Below are 21,025 nucleotides of genomic sequence, written 5' to 3' on the forward strand. Positions count from 1 at the left end.
TAGCACAAAGCCTAATACAGATTCCGCTACGCAGTCATTGGAGCAATCCTTCTACAGAGCTCGCATCCAAATCTTCTACCTGCATAAAGATAGGATTACCTCCTTTACTCATATAGCTTTCCGCAGTCAACAATCAGCATTTTCGAGGCACAACGGAGGTCGAACGGCAATTCCGGATAATCGTCACAAATAGTCCGTCGGCACCCACGATATAAATATCGCCTCGAAACCTCTGAGAGGGCACTGCTTCGGATCCATTTACGGGCAAAATTCCTCCTTGAAATCAACTACAGTCCAGGGTGACAGACACGACATATTTTTAAGGCCACCAGTTAACCACGGTTTGGGCACGAGATCCCCACGCCTTAACTAGTGTGATCTTTTGTTTCCATCCCCCCGGCTCTCCGCTGCCCGTGTAGCTCCTTGTTTCTCTCCACCATTGCTTCTTTTTATTTTGTCTTAGGTCCCTACAAGGCGGATTCCCCTCTCATCTTTTCTGTCTTTTGCCTCATTGTATTGTGGGTAGAAGGTAGTGCCGCCAAGTCGCCCAATATACCAAGCTCTATAACGACATTATATCATTTTAATCGACAACATGTCGTCAAGTAACTCGACGGCTTCATCAGAGTCCCAATCCTTTTCGTCGACGTCTTTTTCTTCTTCGTTCTCAACTTCTTCAACTTTTTCCTCCTCTACCTCGACGCCCAGTCCATTTCCATCTTCTCATTCATCAGGACCCTCGACCGACAGTAACGCCACCAATGCGTCCATCGCAACCTCAGCTTCTCTATACTGTGCGTCTTTTCGTGGTACCCATCCCACGGAGAATCCTCTATTTTTCTGTTATTCATGATGCTTATTTTTATTAAAATCTAGTATACACATTCTTGGCGACACTCGTCCTCCTCCTCTCTGTATCTGCCGCTATCGTCATACGCTCTTTCGTGCTTCGTCGGAGGCATAGGCTCATGGTGGAAGAGGCTATCAGGAATGGGACATGGGTGCCTCCCGCACCCCCTACACGTCCTGTAAAAGTGGACTTGAGTAAGAAGCCGATGCTTTGGGAGGCATACATCGACGGGAAGGGCGATGTTGTCTCGTATGGTGCTCATGGGGCCGGAAGTCAAAGGATCAATGATACATGGAAAGCTGAGCATTCGAAGGAGTGGGATACCATCAAGCCTATCGCTGTCAGTTATCTATCGTCGACTACGCTGCCTACGTCATCGCCGTCGCCATCTGGTTTGGCTACGATCCCATCCGTTGGTAGCCTACACAGCACAGCCGCTCAACAGCCGTCTACGCCAGTTGGAATGCAACGGGATGTCGAGGCAAACGCAGGTACTCCTACTAACGCATCCTCCGCCGCTGTTGCTGTCCCAACCCCGCCGACCTCAGTTCGGACACCAACATCACGGCCTCGTGCAATCCTATCCCGTGTAGTGCGCATGCTTAACCCAACACCCAACCCAACTTCGCCCCTACCTGGCCCGCTTGCAGGATCAAATGCAGGCTCAAACGCCAACCTTCCAGGGCCTAACAGTGGTGACGCAACTGCGAATGAGAAGCTCGAACTAAAGGGACCACATACGATGCGTGTAGCTGTTCTGATTGCCATGCCTTCTCCGCCCTCGAGCAGCTTGTCAACCTCGAGTTCGGCAATTTTATCATCAGCATCAAGCTCAACAGGCGCTCCCGGAGCTTCCACATCTCCGTCTCCACCAATAATTTCTCATCCATTGTCAGTTATGGGCGACGACGACGAGCATCCATTGCCACATCTTGAGGTTGGCGTGGCCGATGTTGTAGTCATGCCGCCTGATTATGGTTCAGGCGTGGGAGATGCGCACGTGGGGAAGCGAAAAGCCGCGCAAAGAGGAAGTTTGGCAAGTATGGCGACGGGTAGCGAAGGGAGCGAGGTATAGTACGCCGCCTCGTATCCTTTCTCCTCTGTCTTTTGGATCTCTGTACTATTATCTTCTTTTGTGTGGCGTTTACTTTGCTCTTTTTTTGGCAGATAGAGGACCTGCCTCCGCTTTTCCTTCTGGTTTGGCAGTTTCTTGTGTTGTACTAACGGTGTTGTGCTTGTTGATGTACAGTATGCTCATTCTATCCCTTACTAAAAACCATCGTGTACTTTCTTGTACTTTCTTTTGCTTTGTATTGGTCATGAAATGATAGCGCAGGAGTATGCGATTTTACCCGACATTTTCCATCTCTGTTAGCATGTCGGCTCCACATCGGAAAGAAGCTTTTCTGGCTGACAAGCAAAGTAGATATATCTTTAGACTTCCTTGTTGAACTTGTAGATCATACGCCTTATGTAGCTGTCGCAATTACGGACAGTACTATCAAATGACTAGGACGCGGATAAATTTGAGAAAGAAGCCCGGTAAGTATTTACAATTTAGTCCATTACTAACCTTTAATCTACCACTGCATGCTGGTTGAGCCAACATGCCAATCATGGATATGAGGCAGGTGACGACGGTAGCCTTCTCTCATATACTTTGTACGTGATGGAAGACAGGCGTATAAACAGCTTCGTTAGCTCTGTAGGACCCATGGGGTCACAGGGTCTCGTCCCAGACAAGTAGATTTACTATACGACGAAGCCCACCAAGGATGATCCCAATCTACTTGACATCACATAAGCAATGTTTCTAGGATGTGGACAAATTGCACAATACCATATCTTCACTTAGAATATTCAAATCGACAGTCTCAAGGCTTTTGGCCTCTAGGCTGTCGGAGATAGGGAATATTCACGTTTCAAAACGTTGATGTTGATTGATGATATTCTTATGCCAGATTTTATGTACGTGATGCTGTCCAGAGTTTACAATGCTTTGGAATGAGCACAAACTCTTGTTGAAATTTTTTGAAAAGGTATATAGCGGTATTGGCCTGGGATCACGCATGCATTGCTGAACAAGATATGCTTCTTTACCGCACATTTGAAAGCCGTGCGGCAGAGGACTGGCTATTGGTTACATTAAAAGTTTTAACATGAAATAATTTGGTTGCTAGCACTATACAAGGAGCGCTGTGTTTGAGGCCAATAGTGGAAATTGAATCGTCTTGGTTGATTTCGAACTGGAGATTGTTCCAAATATCCTACGAGTTCCTGTTGGGAACCTCACCTTGGGAGAAATCCATTTTATAAATGATTCGTCTTGCAGTGCAATTCAAAGATCTCGGATCAGGGGACCCAAAGTGACGGGTACATTTTCCTTGCCTCGTACTGTCTCGATAGAGGCAGACCATTCTTTCTCCTTCCCTTTCGATGCGCTTGAAGTAGTTATTAATTGCGGGCTCATAGATATTTCATTTTCAGTTGACTGATCCAGTCTTGCTTCGATGGGCAATGATTCTGCCTGTTCGGATGTCTCGGTAAGCGTAGTTTGGTGACCTGCGTGAGGTGCCACTCTCATGAATAGTGTTGGAGTGTTGACCGTTTTTCTGAACTATTGACAAAGATAGGCCAGTCAAAATTTGCAATTATAATGGTGAATATTATATATCCAGTGTAAGAATGACATGGTAAATACCTGGCAGTGCGCACAAGCATCATCGTACTCTGTTCCATGGTGGGGACAATTCAAAGCTTTTTTGAGCCCACCTATCGTTCTACAAATCCGCTTGATACTGGCAGACACAATGCTCGAGCTGGCAGGGGGGTCAAGCCTACATTCATTACCATTATCTGCTTCATAATCGACGGGCGTCAACGTATTCGAGGCTATTCCATCCATCATAGAGGGTACCTTATTTGGCGATGGATATTCTCCTGGACTTTCTTTAGTATGTCTAAAAGGCAACTGAGGCGGCAGTTTCGATGGACCTTGACCGTTAGAATGAGCTAACAATAAACAAGAACTCCGCGCCTGCCCAGCTGCAGCAGAAGTAACTTGGGCCTGGTTCGTAATCGCAGAGATACATAAGCCACTCTTTGGCTTTGACGATGAGCCGATACCATCTTCTGAGCCTCGCAGCTAATTATGCGTCAGAAATGCGATAATAGAGGCGGGATATGAATCACCATAAGGAGAGTGGCTTACTTTACAATTTGAACAACTAACATCAAACATCCACGCATGTTTTTGACATAAATTAGGTGTATTTGCTGCGGAAGGGGGGTACGATTCTCTTTTTGACCATGAATCTTTGCGTGATTGGGCAGTGTTAAACGTTTCGTGAGCATTGACTCTCGTCCAAGAAATGTTGCGTGTCTTCGGCATGAGAATAAAAAAGGTTCAATTTGGGGTATTTCTACGTTGGAAACCGATGTATCGATTCTTTAACACCTAGAAAAGATGCCAGATTGGAAGTTTAGCCTAGTGGTGTCACAAAAATGGGGAATCAGGGGAATGAGCGCGCGTGAGTTGAGCAAGGGTCTTAACATGTCGTGACTCACAAGGATGTGTCAAATAAGAAGATCGTAAAAGCAGGGAGCTGTAACGACAGAAAGTAGAGGATGACGGGAAACCAGAATGAAGAACCAACTCAGCGATGGAAGATTAAAGAGAAGGGGCACACTCGTAACTTGTAAAACACAAAAGCAGGACAATGGCCCATCGCGGGACTTGTAGTCGCTGTTTCAAAATCAGAACCGCGCCCGTGTATTAGTCACATGACATATATGTGATCGTGTACGAGACGCGATCCGATGGAGAATTCAATAGTTCAGAGCCGCGGTCAAGTATGCGGCATTGCCCACGATCTGATAATTTACCTATAAAATATTCAATATCCTTTTGGCAAGCCTCTAAGCCATGGACGCTTTTTCAATTCCTTCGATTAATACAATGATGAGCAACCTAAACTGGTAATGATACAGGCATAGACGATCTGGTCTTAATGAAACTATGTAAATAGCTAATCTCGTCCATTCATGTGTCTTTCAGAATGCCTAAGCAGCTGTATCTCCAGCAGAAATACTATCAGAGGGTGGCGCTGCAAGGATTTTATCAGATTCATGACAGCACAAGGACTTGAAGGTTGCACATACCTGCTACATGTGGATCTTCTCTCCGTAGATCTATGTTACCAGTGTCGTTTATAACCAGTCGGACGTTACAGCTATGGCGAACAAAAGTCAGCCCTGATAAAATTTTTTAATACTGAAGGTCTGTACTTCTTTTTGATATTTCCTCGAATTTGGGATTCAGCTATTACCTGGATCGCACATGATTTTACTTCATTTGACACGGAACGTGCCCCGTAGTTCTCATCATAGCCTTGAGCTAGCTTAGCAATAACTGCAGTTATAAAAGATTACTGAAAAATGAGTTTTACTGACTGGCAAAAAATTGGTACCTTCAGGTGTCCACGAGAGACGGATACCATGGTGCTCGTGAGCACGTTTTTTCCATTTATCCAGTTCAACTCTCACTATCTTCCGAATCTAAAATCGATCGAAACAGTCAATACTCCCCAAAAAATGGTATTTTTGCTCAGCCGACTAACCTCGTTCTCTGTAAACGGAAGAAATACCACCATCTGGTTGATTCGACCAAGGAATTCATCCCGCTTCAACGTCTTCTTGAGCACGGGGTACAGTGTTTTGTTGAAGTTGGCTATCCCATTGAGGTACTGTGTGTGCATGTCCACGGCCTCGGTGCGTTCAACCAGTTTGTGTAGACCAGGCGCGGCCTGGCGGATCTCTTCCGACCCTAGGTTAGACGTCATAATGAAGACAGCGTCAGGGCAGTGGATTGTACCATGCTGTACAAACACATGATAGATAGTATGTTAGCCATATGTGCATTAATACCTATAAGATCATGAAGCATACATACCTTTGGATCAGTAATTCGCGCGTCGTCGAAGAGCTGGAGGAACACGGTCAGCACGTCCGGATGAGCTTTCTCGATCTCATCAAAGAGGACGACGGCCCGGGGATTTTTTCTTAGCTGGTTTGTTAGGTTGCCTCCACCTTCGTAACCCTGTCATGCATTGGAATAGGGACATGAAATTAGCGTGGAAAACGAGGAGAAAAGGACTGAGAGACTGGAACGTACGACATAGCCCTTGGGAGATCCTGTGAGTGACGCGGAATTTTATTTAATCAGAATTGGATCTGAGAGGGCATGGAACAAGGGAGGAGAGCTTACCTGTTAAGTTGGCCACTGTGTGGCTATGTTGGTACTCCGACATGTCAATGCGCACAAACGTTCCTGACTTCTCAATATCCCTAAGTGTGATCTTCCTCTCCTTCTTCCCCTCCTTCCCACCGTCTTTTGAAGCGTCTCTATTGTTGTTCCCATCTTCATCGCTATCATCACCACTCTCGGAATCATTATCCCTTGACGATCTACCATTAGCCTTATCCCTAACCGCTGTCTTCAATGCGTCGTTGTGCAGATATAGCGCAATGCGCTTTGCAATTTCCGTCTTGCCAATCCCTGAGCTCCCTAGAAACATCAGGACCAGCGGACGCTCGGGGTCGACCCACCCGTTCTCCCGCAATCGTAAGGCCGAAGCTATACTTCGGATGGGGCCCCGCTGTCCTACCACATTTGCACCTATAGATCTCTCTATCTCGACTAGAGAGAGGGATGAAGCGGTTTTACAATTTATTAGTCCGTGATAGGCACATATATATGGAGAGTCAATCTGCTTACGATGTCGCATGCGGTATTTGTCCTCCGCGATTTGCTTTCGCTTTTTTTCTTTCTCTGCCTTTGCTGGAAATAAGACGGGTTAATATTATGTGATAACCTCTGAATATGAGTATTGGAAACGCAAACATACCAGTCTTCTTCCGCTCAGCCTTGTTACAGCGTTTCTGAGCTTTGGAGGCACGCTCCGCGCGCTTCCTTGCCTTCTCATCTGACAGACCCTCCAAGTCCCGCTCTCTCTCATGTTGTAAATCATCCATAAGCTCTCCCATACACACCAAAGCCTCAAGCTGTTCGTCCAATTTTCTCTTTTCCTCTTTTTCTTTTGCCTCCTTTTCCTTTGCCTCCTCCGCCTTGCGCTGCTGCACCTTCTTGTCCCTTCTCTCCTTCTCCTCAGCACATAGCGCTCTAAACTCTTCCATGCGGACACTACCATGCACCTTCACGTATTCCTCGGGAAGCATGTTATTGTCGTCCTTTCTTTCCCAATCTCCGCCTGCCTGCAGGATCAGCTCAACAACGCTCATCTCGCCCACGAGACAAGCGAGGTGGAGAGGTTGGCTATCGTCATCGGAGTACGGATTGGCGGAGGTGATACTGTGTAGATCTATAGAGGCCGGTTTGAGGGACTTAATGATTGACGAGATTCGGCCGTATATGCCACGGCTCCTTGTAATGGCGAGACTCTTGTTTGAGTTGATAATCCTGAAGAAGAGGGTTCGTATAGAACGAAGCGCCGGTGAGATGCGTCGGTGGAGGGGTTTTGAAAGGCAACTCACTCTTTACAGTATTCTAAATCGCGCTCGCAAATTGCCCTGCAGAGCGCTGCGCTATCTACATTTATCACGTATATTTGAGTCCTCGATCCAACTGAGAAAATCATGTCAAAATTGAGAAATCGTACCTTTTCTCTCAAGCGAGCGGTATCGCATCCTCCACTGGACGGTCGCCTCATGGTATGCTCTTACTACCTCTATATCAACCCTGGCCAAATCAAAATACTCCCTCGGGAGTCTCTTTTTCTCGTCCTGCCAATCAAACCCCTTAGAAATATCCGTTGTCGACCCAATATACAGATCGAGCACCGCAGCGTCCCCGCGCATGCATGCAAAATGCAGCGCGCTCGCTCCGGCCGTGGACTCTGTACCGACAATCTTTGGGCATAATTCTTCTTTGCGGCACTGTATATCTGCGTCGGAGGACGAGGTGTTGAACGTTGATTGGTCTTTTACCGAGACGTCGAGCCCGGGGAGGGAGAGGATAAACGCGAGGAGCTCTGGGTCGCAGTTGAGCGTGGCAGTGTGGAGGGGTGCCCAGCCGAGTGGGTGGCGGGTGTTGATGAGGTCGGGTGATATCTCGAGCAATCTGTGTTAAATTATGTTGGATTTGATGTATGTGTGCACTTGGAAGATACACTTACTGACGAACACGTTCGTGTTCATTTTCTACGAGAAGTTTACAGAGACTGCGGCCTCCAGAGACTGCCAATTGGGCATCAGGTGGGGTGACTTTCGACTCCATGGGTGCCAGTAGGAAGATGGGCGTTTTCTAGCAGAATGTAGGCACTTTTATATTTTCCGCGGTGCCTTCCTTGATGCCATTGTTCACTCATTGTCTGCGACAAATGGTAGTGCACACAACAGCACGTGTAGGCCCTCAGAGTCATAAGAACCCACAAGTAATTGGTTCCGATGTTGATTTGTAGGCGTCGTCTTCTGTAGAGTTGTCGTTGTAGGTCTTTGAAAATGAAAAAAATTAACCTTGGATTAGGGTTTTTAGACGACTGAGTCAGTTTGTGTAGACGGAAATGTACGGTGGGAGTGTACTTGACGTTATGCATTAGTAGACGATCGATGCCTTGATGATAGATTGTTCAAATCAAGTTTAAATTAAGCCACACATTTTCCCAGGCTTACGGTACAGCCACTTCAACTTTTAGTAAAAATTTCAATCCTCGCTGCTGCCTCGCGGCTATGTTTGCACACTATCGCAGCCCATAGGAACATATCTTTCCCAACACGTTGTTCATCTTCAGGGAACGAGTCCGGCTTTACATCATTCGAGTGGATGCTTTTACGCTGGATGGCCCCTTAATCACACCTCGTGGCATATATCTAACTCGGGTTTGTATTATAGACTAGCTGTCTTCGATATAATTCTCGTAGTGTATTTTGATGTACGCGACCTACGGACATAAGAAGGGTGAGATCAGATGCTTTTCTTTAATTAGATAGGAAAATATATGATATTACGGTTGGCTAGATGGATGCGAAAAACATGTATTAAATAAGGTGAAGGGCCTAGATATGAAGGGTCTCAGATTTGAGGCTTTCTCAATCGCAGAACTCAGGTTGAGGTTGTGTTTCAGAACCCTGCCTCTACCACATTCAGAAACATCTTTCAAATTATTTACCATGCGCGTTCCAAAGCTCCCCTGGTGGATGGGAAGGTTAATCAAATCGCGTGAGTAGGGATGGAGTACATGAACGTACATGCGAACCGGGGCACTCGCACTCTCAAACCTCGAGGTTTGTAGGGCGGAGATACCGCGTTGACGGGTACCTACTCAGACGAAATCCATCGCGGATTTCCCAGGCTATGCCTAACACCTCGGTATGATGGTCCGTACTTAAATTATCGTGTGTAAATGTGATATGTGGCACGGAGAAGCCGTCGAAGAGCATTTCGGGAAAATAAGTAATTGGTGACGAGAACAGTACAAGAAAGTTCTGTTAGGCATGGCGCGATATAATTTCTCACTTCAAGGAATGCCACAAGCCGCATTACAACCTGTTCAGGGACGTATATCAAAATGATTCTTTGCATGGTACTTCATTGATTTGATATTTCCTCTTCTCATATCGACAACTACAAAGCCTGAACCGAAAGTTACTACACTCTTGCTGATCCACAGAATGTCCGTATACGAAACCAATAACTTGTACATATGCGGGTTGACTCTGAAGATTCAGAGTTGTGTCAATGGGCAGCCCAAGCTGACTGGACGGCAGCTAAACAGCAAGACGCTTGATTAGGAAGTTCAGATGTTGAGAGTAAGTATGCGTCGACTTACGAGCCGTATCCGTCCGTGGTAAATGGCCCGCAGCAGACATACGACACGGGGCCTAAAGAAAAGGGTGATTTAGTGTCAGAAATACTCTGGTATTCATGATAGAAAATAGACTTACATCTAATGCTCTATATGAATGGTTGAAGTTCCGGAATGGTGCGGATTGTCAGCATCAGGGTAGTAGTACAAGTCAGAGAGAAGATATTCAGAAATGGATGCATACATTTGGACCTCCGCCTGAAACATGTAAATGCACCATGGTAGGCATTAAGCGGCATAATTAAAATACAAATACATAAATGGACATACACAGGATAAGCGCACTATCAGCGCTTGGAAGTGCCACCACTTGCGATATGGATGTAAGGACGCCGGCAACGAGAAAGAGTACAGTCTTCATGCTAAGTCTACAGATGGGGGACATCAAGACGTGTAGTAAAGGATTATATACGGTTTTCTGATGTCAGGGCAATGCGTTCCTTGGTTTACAGAGTGACACGGCAGTCATGGACGACTCGGCTAAGTGACTGAAGTTTAACAAACAAAATGAATTCGTGCCTTGATATTGAGCATGATAAAAATAGTCCAATACAAGCGCTGGTTGGGGTATTACATTAAGTTTTGAAAAAGAACCCAGGCTGTTCACATGTGCAAACCACACGACTTGACCCACGCCTGAACATAACGTACGAAGCATTCAGACTAACTTATATCTATTATCAGTGAACCGTCTGCACGCCAGCCCCTATCTCAAGTACGTGTTCCTGAATAATCGACATCACATGAGGATGCGCCAAGCGTAACGCGCCCACCCGTCGCGCTCAGTTGGCGCCGCTGACGCGGAGTTGTGTTATCAGACTTCGGTGAAAATACACATGGGACCGCTGGGACTGCGATTGGAGTCTGGATATGTCTACCTCCATTTGCGGTTTAGTTGTCTGGGGAAAGGACTCGGATGAGGGATGAGGGAATTATCCTTTTTCAATCAACTGTGTAGTACTACGTCAACTTCAAGGCGGTGCAGCACACAGTTTATAGGTAGGCGTGTACGTACATACCCGGGTCAACGTTACGTTCTTAATACACCCAATAAAAGAAGAAAAGAAGAACACAGGAAACAGCCTGATTGTACTTTTTCACTTTTTCCACATACAGTTAGAAGCGCTTGATGACTCGCTCGTCCCAATGATTCGCGAGAAACACACGGGTTTGGAATAGCGACGGAGGCACTCTGTTCGCGCTCGGGCGTACAGAGTGCTCGAAAATACAAATTAGATATTATAGTGATTAAGTACACGTGGGGGAGCAGCATCGCGCATAGGCGGGGCTGCTCGTGAGCAAGGAAATGAGAAAACGCTACATATGGGGTGACATTGCACGAATGCGTGGCCACTTTGTCGAGGTCAAGGCTCTACATATCAGTCAAGGCTGTACATATCAGTCACGGTTGCGCAAAATAGCATGCGCTAAGAAGAAAAGGCGTTGCAAATCGCGTTGTTCAGCGCTACTGCGTGCGCATTTAAGCAACCACTGCAGTTGCGCAATCAAGCCCATCACGAGTTCAAACGGCAAGGTGGCGAAGTGAACAGAATCGTCGATGAGCCGATGGCAAACTTCGATCTGGAAGTCTTGTAAAACGGGTGACGATTCCATGTTTGGGAACGGAGTTTGGGCTTGCAATTCTGCAGTAGGTTGGATGGGTGGATACAAGTCGGACGGCCAATTGATGGGAGGCAACACGCGTGGGATCAGAGTAGAACGGGGACGGAAATCGTTCGGTTGAGATTGTTGGTTATTGTAAGATGAGTAGTCGTCGTATTGTGTATAATCAGAGTAGTTGTTGTCATTGTGGGCAAGTGAGAGGGTGTTGCTGAGGGGAGGAGGTGATGCGGGTTGTGAAACAGCGGGTGAAATGACAGTGAGGGGAGGAGGTGATGCGGGTTGTGAAACAGCGGGTGAAACGACAGTGGAGGACTCGCTGGGTTGGGGTGAAAAAGCATTGGAGGTTGCGTACATCCGTCGCAGTAGGACGGGGGTAGCAGGACGGGAGTGTGTAATGTTGTGTAAAGCAGCGACAGCATTATTCCAAGCAAGGTCGTCAGTGGAAGAGTTGAAAGTTTCTGTGGACGAGTGTTGGTGTAAAATGGCATTGATGGCTGCGGCATTGTTGGTGAAAAATTCCATTAAAGTTGCATCAGAATTTTCGTGGTTGGACGTGGTAGAAGGGGTGTTATAAGAACGTGCCATGGGAGGAGAAGGGTGGGTTTTGAAAACAATGTTTTGGTGATTCGCTCGGAATGTGATAGAGCGGTTGGAAGAGCAATGTTTTTGCCCCCACCGTTTAGACATTTACTGGAATGTGAAACCTCATGTGTGAGCTCATGCCGCTTGGGGCCGAGCAGAGGTTTGATCAACACCGTTTGTGCTCTCAGGCTGACGGTGGCAATGTATAAGGCGCTATTCACATTTCCTCGCGGTTTTCTCCAGAGCTTCTCATTGGATTTTTGTAATCTTCCTATTAAACTCAACCAATGATTCGCGAGAAACACACGGGTTTGGAATAGCGACGGAGGCACTCTGTTCGCGCTCGGGCGTACAGAGTGCTCGAAAATACAAATTAGATATTATAGTGATTAAGTACACGTGGGGGAGCAGCATCGCGCATAGGCGGGGCTGCTCGTGAGCAAGGAAATGAGAAAACGCTACATATGGGGTGACATTGCACGAATGCGTGGCCACTTTGTCGAGGTCAAGGCTAACCATTGAATTTTTTTTTTTTTTTTTTTATGATTTTGGATTAGAATGATGCGAAGTTTCAAAAAAGAAACTTCAATAGAGGAGCGGGAAAGTGGTTAAGTATGAGTAGTAACATTTGGTGCGCGGGATTTGGCGTAGAGCAAACCCTGTATGATTGCGGGATGTCTTCGAATATAGATTAGAAACGCCTGGGAAGACCATCGGCCCATCTGTTGTATGATTGTTGGAGGCACACCGTGTTCTGCTAGGGATGTGGCACCTCCTGCTCGCATACTTTGGCCAGCGATGGAGTTGGAAAAGAAACGTCGAAGCCTAGTCATAAAGAAATGCCGTGTGGGAATGGCACCTGTCGACGTGAGCCATAAAGGGCCGCTGGAGTTACCGAAAAGTTGATCTCGCGAACGTAAGTAGTTGGTGAAGTGCGACACAGGGTTATGTTGGAATTGAGTAGCTTTGACAATGACGTGGTTTCCTTGAAAAAACCGATCGGCCTTGTGGTATGGCAACCAAAATTCAAACTGGGAAGTGGATAAGCGTACGGAGCTGCGCATGGTGATTTTGCGCCAGTCACGAAGACGTTTTTCGTCGGGTAGAGTCATCTCGCCAAGACGTAATAGGGCGAAAAAACCCGTCATGACCATAGAAAGAAAAAGTGAGTCGTCGTGGTCATTGGAGGTCGTGTAATGTTGCTTCAGTAATTGCAGATCGTCGAGAGTTAATGCTTCTTTGCGAGTTTGAGGGGTACCATGCCGTTTTTTGCAGCCAACCAAAGTTCGTTTTAACAACGGAGAGGTACGGGCCTGTCGGACATTGGGGAAATGAGGTTCTAGTTGGTGTACAATGCCAGACAAATAAGTTTCGACGGTGTGTATTTTGTTAAATGATGATTGGTAAGTCACGTATAACGAAAGGGTGTCGGGTGTTGGCTCTACGGGAATGTTGTGGTTATGAACAAAAGCCAGGTAGGAGTTAAGGGCGGAACCGTAGGCGTTTTCAGTGGAGATGTCAATGGCTTCCCCCAGAGCCAAAGCACGTTCGTGCTGTAATTTTTCGGCGGACCACACAGGGCGATGTGGCTGACGAGGGGGACGAACACGGGTGATTACAGTGTTCTTTCCAACGACCATGGAGGAGGTTGGAAAGGTGAAATTTCAAGTCTCGGTTCGATCGTCAGTGCAGTCGAGAACTGGGAGCGTGACAGAGCGTCTGCCACAGTATTTTCGTCACCTGGCACGTGTAAGATTCGTAGTTTAAGGTTCTTGTCAAGAACAAGGTCAACGGAGGCTTTTAAAAGCTCGTTGAATTGAGGTGTACACGCCAGAGATGAAAATATTGCCACCGTATTCAAATTGTCGGTGAATATGGTAACTTTGTTTCCGTAACCAGCAATCTTGGCAACGTTTGCCAAGGCACAGTAAACACATAACGCTTCATAATAAAAGATAATGGATGTATTGCTTTGAAGAGGAGTTGAAGAATAAAAGGCTTGAGCGGATGATGGGAACCAAAATCCCATTCCGTCAGGGCAAGCATCGCAATAGATCACAAAGTCGGATTGAGATACATCCCATTCCCGAGATTGCAGCAAGTGTACCCCGTCCGAATTGTCTAAATGTTTGATAGCCCATAGAAAATCATTGCGAATTTGGTCATTGACGCGAATATTGCGAAAAGGGTTGTATAAGCCAGCTGTCTTTGGGTAGAAATTATTCAGACAGGGACGCAAGAGGGGATAGACGTTCAGTGCCCAGTTTATCCACCCGGCCATTTGTTGCCAATATTTAAGTTTGAAGTTGGTTGCTTTGCGACTAGGAGGCTTAATTGCCCACGTTTTCATTGCTTCTATTAATGCTTCTTTGGAATGAGAAGGCATAGCGAAAGTCATATGATTAGGATCAACTTCGACACCTATGACGGGCAGAATGTTTGCAGAAAGTTGTTTTTTCTCTTTGTGGGGGATGCCTAGTTCGTCCCAGAGACGGAGTAAAATCGCTTGATGATAAGGAAGATGTTTTTGGTAAGGTTCGTAATAAGATGTGTTGCCTTCGAGATCAAAACCCGAAGAGTCATCAACATAATTGGCGAGGTAGTCGATACCGCGTTTGCGTGTTGCTATCCAGGCAACAAGTGCATTAAAAGCAATAAAAATAGACCCAGAAGCCGAATTTCCAAAGGCGTTGCATCTGTCAATGTAACGCAGGCCGTCAACAGTGTTAACTTGCTTTAATTGCCACAGCGGATGCATAGGTAGAAGACGATATGCTTCAGCAATATCAGATTTCCACATTACGAGCTTATCGTCACCGTGTAAGGCACGAAAATGTAATAACATTTCGCCCAAATGACTCATATTATCAAGAGGATACCCCGTCACCTTATCGTGATCAATCATAGAGTTGAGTGAGAATTTTCCAGCACTATGATCAGTCACAAGGCGCAAATCTACGCCGTTGGGTTTAGGAACCGCGTGCGCAGGCATAGAATACATGCCGTCAAGTAGATCGGGACCAAAAGAGGTTGAGAACCGGTCCTTTAGTTGTTCTTCGTTAAGCTGAGATCGAAGAAATTCAGCTTTACCATGATCACTTGGTGTAGGACGAGACTCGTCATGAGTTAACGGGAATGAAGAAGTATCAGCCCATGGCCAAAAACCATAGCGAAAACCATCGCAAACCGATTTGACAAACGGTTGGTTTGGATGATCAACTAATAGGCTTTCAAAGACATCGACATTAATGGGAGTAATGATCTTGAACAAATCGGGATTTTTACTAATAGTTTGCATAGCGGGAACATTCTGATATTCTAGATTAGAGGGGCGAGATAGAGGCATAGCAGTTTCAGTCCAATCGGCGGCGGTTGGGGATAAATTAGGATAAGCGGGCCATAGGTTATGCCTCAAGTAAGATGGCCGTGACCCTAAAGCAGCGGAAAATGGATTACTTGCAGCTTTCGACAGAGTGGCCGGATTTTCGGCAACGTTTGCACACATGTCGATATCGGCACTCGTTTTGTGGAAGGGGACATCCGCGTTCAGAGTTGAACCTGTTGCAGACATCGGGACGGCGTCCGTTGCGATTGTTGTTGCCTGAACGTCGTGAGTTATGTTCGGAGTACTCGCGTCCGCCTGGGAGCAATATGGATGAGTAGAGTCGGAGGAATCTTCCATGGTCTGTAAGCGAGTAGTGTTGTCCACCAGCAACCTGGTTCCGAACGGCGATGTCGTAGAGTATGACTCGAGGGTGTTCAGACGGGGCACGCTCAAGGAATTCATCCTCGATTGATTCTCCGTATTCTCTGAGTTCCGCAGCTCGGTGAGGGAATGCGAACGCGGTGGCCTGAGATGCAATGCGCCATGCCGCCGACCAATCTGGTGCTGAGTGAACCTTTCGCTTCGGTTCAACGACTCCTGTGCGGATTTCGGCATTACCGACGCGAGTTGTTGCCTCTGTGTCAATTGACACGCGACATCGTGATGACAAGCAGTGGTCGAGGCTGAGACTTTGGCCTCTGAAGACTTTTTCCCACTCAGACATCGGGAAATTCGCGGGCGCTTTAGGGGAGAGTGCAATGAAGCGTTTGGCGGCTGCAATGTCTGTAGAGTAGAGTCGAAGGAGTTGCAGGTTTTTGGTGATGTGAGGGTCGTCTTTAGTGGTGCATTCAAGGTTGCTTTCGAACCACGGCATGTCGTGTTCGTAGAGTTTCGTTCGTTTAATTGAACTGGAGTGTGAATCTGGGGATTCTGAACGCGAATGTTTGTTTGACGATTGAAGGCTTTCGAGAATCGTGTCCAAGTCTTGTTCTTGTACAACGGAATGTTCAGGGTACGGTGGTAAATAAGGTGAGCGTGTGTGTCGGGAGTTGTGTGTTTGAATGGAGGGAGAGTGTGATTCCTGTCGGACATGCGAAATATGTTGCGAGTTGAGCCTCGAGGCGAAAGAAGGTTGTGGGGAAAGTTGGAAGAGTGATGTATTGGTTTCGACGGCTTTTCCTTTACCGTTGTATTCAACTGTTTGTAAGAAGGTGGACACGATACTGTCTTTGAGACTGTTGTCGACTGAGGAGTTGGATTCCAATAGTTGGAGTCCTTGGGATAGTGCTTTGGTCTTTGACAAGTGTCGCGATTGGAATTGATGGACGATTCGACTGAGTTTTTGCTCAAGATGTTGTACTTCGGGTCGGTTTGATTCTCTGTCATGAAAGACGTCTCGCGCTCCAATTCGGCAGTCGCTTTCCTCTTCTCTCCTCTGACTTTGCGATTGAGTGAATTGTGCGGGGCGAAATCGCCCCTGACGTTGCGCAAATTCAAATTGGGTGACGTATTCAGGTTGATTGACACAACGTGACGGTCCGCCGAGCTGACACTCGTTGGATTGGGATGGTTCGTAGTTTTCTCTATGTCGATAGGAATGGCGGTCTGGAGATAAAGTGTTGGAGGACCCTTCGTTTCGTGGGAATTGGGACACGTCAAACGGTTCCTGATCGCCATTCGAGTTAAGAGTGGGTGAATGTTGAAGTTGGACATTATGCATAATACAGTGAAGATGAGATAGCTGTAAGTTATCGATGAAAAGCAAGGCTTTTAAATCCTTTTGAAAACAATGTTTTGGTGATTCGCTCGGAATGTGATAGAGCGGTTGGAAGAGCAATGTTTTTGCCCCCACCGTTTAGACATTTACTGGAATGTGAAACCTCATGTGTGAGCTCATGCCGCTTGGGGCCGAGCAGAGGTTTGATCAACACCGTTTGTGCTCTCAGGCTGACGGTGGCAATGTATAAGGCGCTATTCACATTTCCTCGCGGTTTTCTCCAGAGCTTCTCATTGGATTTTTGTAATCTTCCTATTAAACTCAACTTACTATGAAAGGCATTCCGGAGTTCCTTCTTTTAGGTTGGTTGGTTACACAGCACAAGGGTGTATAACGATCGAAGTCGCCGGATATTCCAAATGAGGCTTTTTGAGTACTTTGTTTACTGAATTTGGGTAACCCGACGTGGTGTTTGTGTTTGTGTGTTTTGTGGGGTAGGGCGGTTTAAAAAGCTGATGATAGATGGATACGTTTTTCCAACTCGACACCAGCAGCGACACACAATATTTGATACTCGACACCTCGCATCGGACGTCTAACATTGGAAAAACTGGCTTTAGATTCAAAAAATGAACGATGATAATAAGCACTGCGATCCAGTCGTTCGGGGAGGTACCTCAATAACCAACCACATATTTCAATCCGGCACCGAGAGAGAGAGACCGATGAAATGAACATGAGCGAGGACACGTGCAATGGCTTAAGTACGCGAAGGGAAAGGGAAAGGGAAAGGGAAAGGGAAAGGGAAAGGGATGGAAGCTAGAGGTAAACTGTAAATGTATGCGCGCAATGCAAACGCACACGCACTATGGCTGCCCAAGTGGGGAAATATTCCCCGTAAACTTATTTAGGTATTTTTCTTACTGCGTGAATTTGTAAAAAATATGTTGGAGTGCGGAAACATTTTTTGAGTGCGCAGATTGTTTTCTAGCTTAGCCGTAAATATATTTGATTGCGCGGAAACATATTTTGGACATATTTTGCTAGCGCACGTAAATTTTTACTGCCCTCAATTATATTTAATGCATAAATCCTATGCGCGTAAAAACATTTTAAGCCCCAAACAAATATTTCGATGCGCGGAAAACATTGTTCAATTGCACTATTTCTAGCCTAAAGTCACCAGCCGTTATGCCGAGATTATGTAAAATGATCTGAAATGGCACCTCGGCAGACGCAAATGAGGTCAAGCTCCGACTGTTTTCTACAAAATAAATAGCTATTCTCTATTCATTACCACTTTATAGAGAGATATAACAGCTTCTGTAGTAGTACATATGTGTTAACTACACACTACAGGTCACTGTGAGGACTCCCCATTAGTAGTACAGCCTGTACGCCATTTAAGACACCTCAGGTACTGTGTAAAAATAACTGTGGGAAAGACATCAATCAGTACATCTGTGTGTGTGGTATGTGCATTGGTGCATCTGTAGAGTCAGGCATAGTTAAATACGATTTAAAAACATAGAAAGACATTTATTCAACAATAATTAATGGGTACTAAGACACCGAGCACAGCAATGACAAATGTGAAAGAGGATTAGTGACTGCAAGCAAAGCGAAATTGAACAGTCGGAGATTGAACTCATTTACGTCTGCCGAAGTGCCATTTTGGATCATTTTACATAATCTCGGCAATCACGGCTTCCCACTTCACATAAGAATCAGTGACTGTGAATAATGTTTTCCGCACAGTGAAAGGTTTGTTCAGTGCGCAAAATGTATTTACGCGCATGTATTTTACACAGTAAATATATTTTGGGGAGACCATAATGCACTCGCGCATGTAAATTATGCGAAAAATATGTTTCCGCGCAGTCAATTTTGTTTACGGACTCGTCAAATTTACCTCGAAATCAATCCGGGCACCAAACAAATGTTTCCGCGCATAAATTTTGTTCTATTCTTGACGCACTTCTCAAAAATAAGGAAATTATATTTACGGGGAATATTTCCCCACTTGGGCAGCCATAACGCACACGCACACGAACTCAAGGTAAGAATTGCATATTACATACTGACTCCTTGGTGGCGCGCGGGAATGCCGCTGCGCATTAATGTACCTTATGGACTGTGCTTCTTTTTCATCTCAAGGAGACGGTATTCGATCCTAGTGGATGAATCATGAAGCGATGAACTTTTGAGGGCATTTTTCCATGTACAATAGTTTTTCATCGAAGGTTTTGGTAGATATCGATATTTTATTATAAGCTTGCCCGTTCTGCATTCGTCCGTCTCAATCGATGGAGAGGGACTTTGTTTGTGAATCATATGGATGCATGAAGTGTATTGGGTATATCGGATATCCGAGTCCGAGTCAAGTCTTCCAGCAGGAGGTACAATGTTCACCGCTCTGAATACATAGATGAAATTACGTAAATTTGATTTACGAGGGATCATACATGGTGAAGAATAATATTCATATTCAAGACAAACATATACACCCGGCACCGAGTGATTGCTAGATTGTGACTATCGACTATCGACGGCAGCACAAATACCACGATATAGTTCATGAAGAGTCCGACGGACCGGGCACACCGACGTCGACAGAATCGAAGTCTTCGAAAGCGACTACTTTTGTAAGTAAGTGTTTCCTTGTGGTGACAGGATGCAGAAGCGCGTGGTCGCCGCGTGGATCGATGGGCTTTCAGTATGAGCATCCGATCCATATCCATAGCGCGCTCGGAACTCATATTTTGGGTGGTGAATGTGCGATCGTGGATACTGTAGGATGCGATGATGATTGAATTGATCGGCACATAACTCACACTGTCGAGTTCGGAGTCGTCGGCACGACCTCATCGTCCGCGTCATCGTCCACGGTCATCTGCGGGCGGTGTTTGAATTCCTCCAGTTCGTCTTCGGCGCGGAAGCAGTCTGTAGGTTACCAAGAATCCAAGTCCAGGGTTGTGATACAAGTAGAGTCATCACGATAATAAATATATATATCCTACACACATACATACACATACCTCCCTACTTCAACATATCCCTTCAGTGCCCAAGGCACACCACAGCGACTCCCACCGCCCATCGGCATGCGCATCTTTGACCCACCCAACAACAACAACAACAACAACAAGCCGGGCGATCACGCGACACGCGAACCGCTGAACAAGGGCACTAGTACCAGGGGTCCCGGCACGGAGCAGAGACCCCGAGCGCCCAAACGCACCTCAGACCGCAACCACCACGAGCCCCCCCGGCATCGATCAGACCCTCCCCACCCCACATTCACACAACACACACTTCACCACACCACTTTACCCATCTACCCTTCTCTACTCTACCCTACTCTACCCTACTCTACCCTACCTGCCTATCTTACCCTACCCTTTCCCTTTCCCTTTTCTAAACACACACGCTCTCTCCTGTCTGTCCCTCTCCAGCGCTAGCGCTAGTCAGGCACCCGTTCACTGTTCCCCCCCACCGACAACGAAACGAAACGACGTTCGGAGAGTGTATACGCTCTTTGGATATCCCGCCTTTTTAGAGTTTTAGTTTCTGGTTTTTGGTTTTTTTGGGAGGGTGGTTACTGGTAAGGGAGAATCAGTTTGTTTGGTCGAAAAATTCTCACTTGGGGTTTCTTGGCATTTGCACTCGCGCTGGTACTTGGACTCGAACTCGAACTTGGACTTGGACTTGGACGGGAATCTAGTTTCCAGGTTCGCTTCGCTTTGCATTGCATTGCATTGTATTGGATTGCATTACAGTGCGGCTGACTTTGATCGAGACGACGAGCCAACTTTCCGGCGCTAAGACATACCTACACGCGCGCGCAAGTGCAAGTGCACAGTCTACCGGGACCTTTAAATCGTCATCGAGTTCGAGCTAGGGGCGAGGTATATTTAACCGGACAAGACGAGATTCTAGAGACGAGAAGAGAAGAGAAGAGAAGGGACTTGAGACGAGACGAGTACGATTAGGATTATTGGAATTTGTTGATTGGTGATTGGTGATTTGGTGATTTTGGTATGGGA

General features: G+C 46.3%; 4 protein-coding genes across 4 annotated transcripts; 1 reads left to right on the forward strand and 3 right to left on the reverse strand.

Annotated features, from left to right (window-relative positions):
• Positions 1–595: 595 nt before the first annotated feature.
• Positions 596–1,925, forward strand: JR316_0010677 (uncharacterized protein; the record flags this gene model as incomplete). Its single annotated transcript, XM_047896342.1, has 2 exons — positions 596–794; positions 877–1,925. The coding sequence occupies 2 exons, from the start codon at positions 596–598 to the stop codon at positions 1,923–1,925; spliced, it is 1,248 nt and encodes a 415-aa protein (XP_047744387.1).
• A 1,263-nt stretch (positions 1,926–3,188) lies between these two features.
• Positions 3,189–3,589, reverse strand: JR316_0010678 (uncharacterized protein; the record flags this gene model as incomplete). Its single annotated transcript, XM_047896343.1, has 2 exons — positions 3,189–3,462; positions 3,552–3,589. The coding sequence occupies 2 exons, from the start codon at positions 3,587–3,589 to the stop codon at positions 3,189–3,191; spliced, it is 312 nt and encodes a 103-aa protein (XP_047744388.1).
• A 1,509-nt stretch (positions 3,590–5,098) lies between these two features.
• On the reverse strand, positions 5,099–8,144 carry JR316_0010679 (Caseinolytic peptidase B protein-like protein; the record flags this gene model as incomplete). Its single annotated transcript, XM_047896344.1, has 12 exons — positions 5,099–5,104; positions 5,179–5,261; positions 5,320–5,407; positions 5,470–5,727; positions 5,802–5,948; positions 6,024–6,043; positions 6,117–6,548; positions 6,627–6,689; positions 6,757–7,328; positions 7,403–7,493; positions 7,528–7,988; positions 8,044–8,144. The coding sequence occupies 12 exons, from the start codon at positions 8,142–8,144 to the stop codon at positions 5,099–5,101; spliced, it is 2,322 nt and encodes a 773-aa protein (XP_047744389.1).
• Positions 8,145–11,130: 2,986 nt separating this feature from the next.
• Positions 11,131–11,940, reverse strand: JR316_0010680 (uncharacterized protein; the record flags this gene model as incomplete). Its single annotated transcript, XM_047896345.1, has 1 exon — positions 11,131–11,940. One exon carries the CDS (start codon positions 11,938–11,940, stop codon positions 11,131–11,133), a length of 810 nt encoding a protein of 269 aa, XP_047744390.1.
• Between the last annotated feature and the right edge of the window lie 9,085 nt (positions 11,941–21,025).

This window comes from Psilocybe cubensis, chromosome 10, assembly GCF_017499595.1.
Source record: "Psilocybe cubensis strain MGC-MH-2018 chromosome 10, whole genome shotgun sequence".
In the NCBI taxonomy this organism is placed as follows: domain Eukaryota; kingdom Fungi; phylum Basidiomycota; class Agaricomycetes; order Agaricales; family Agrocybaceae; genus Psilocybe; species Psilocybe cubensis.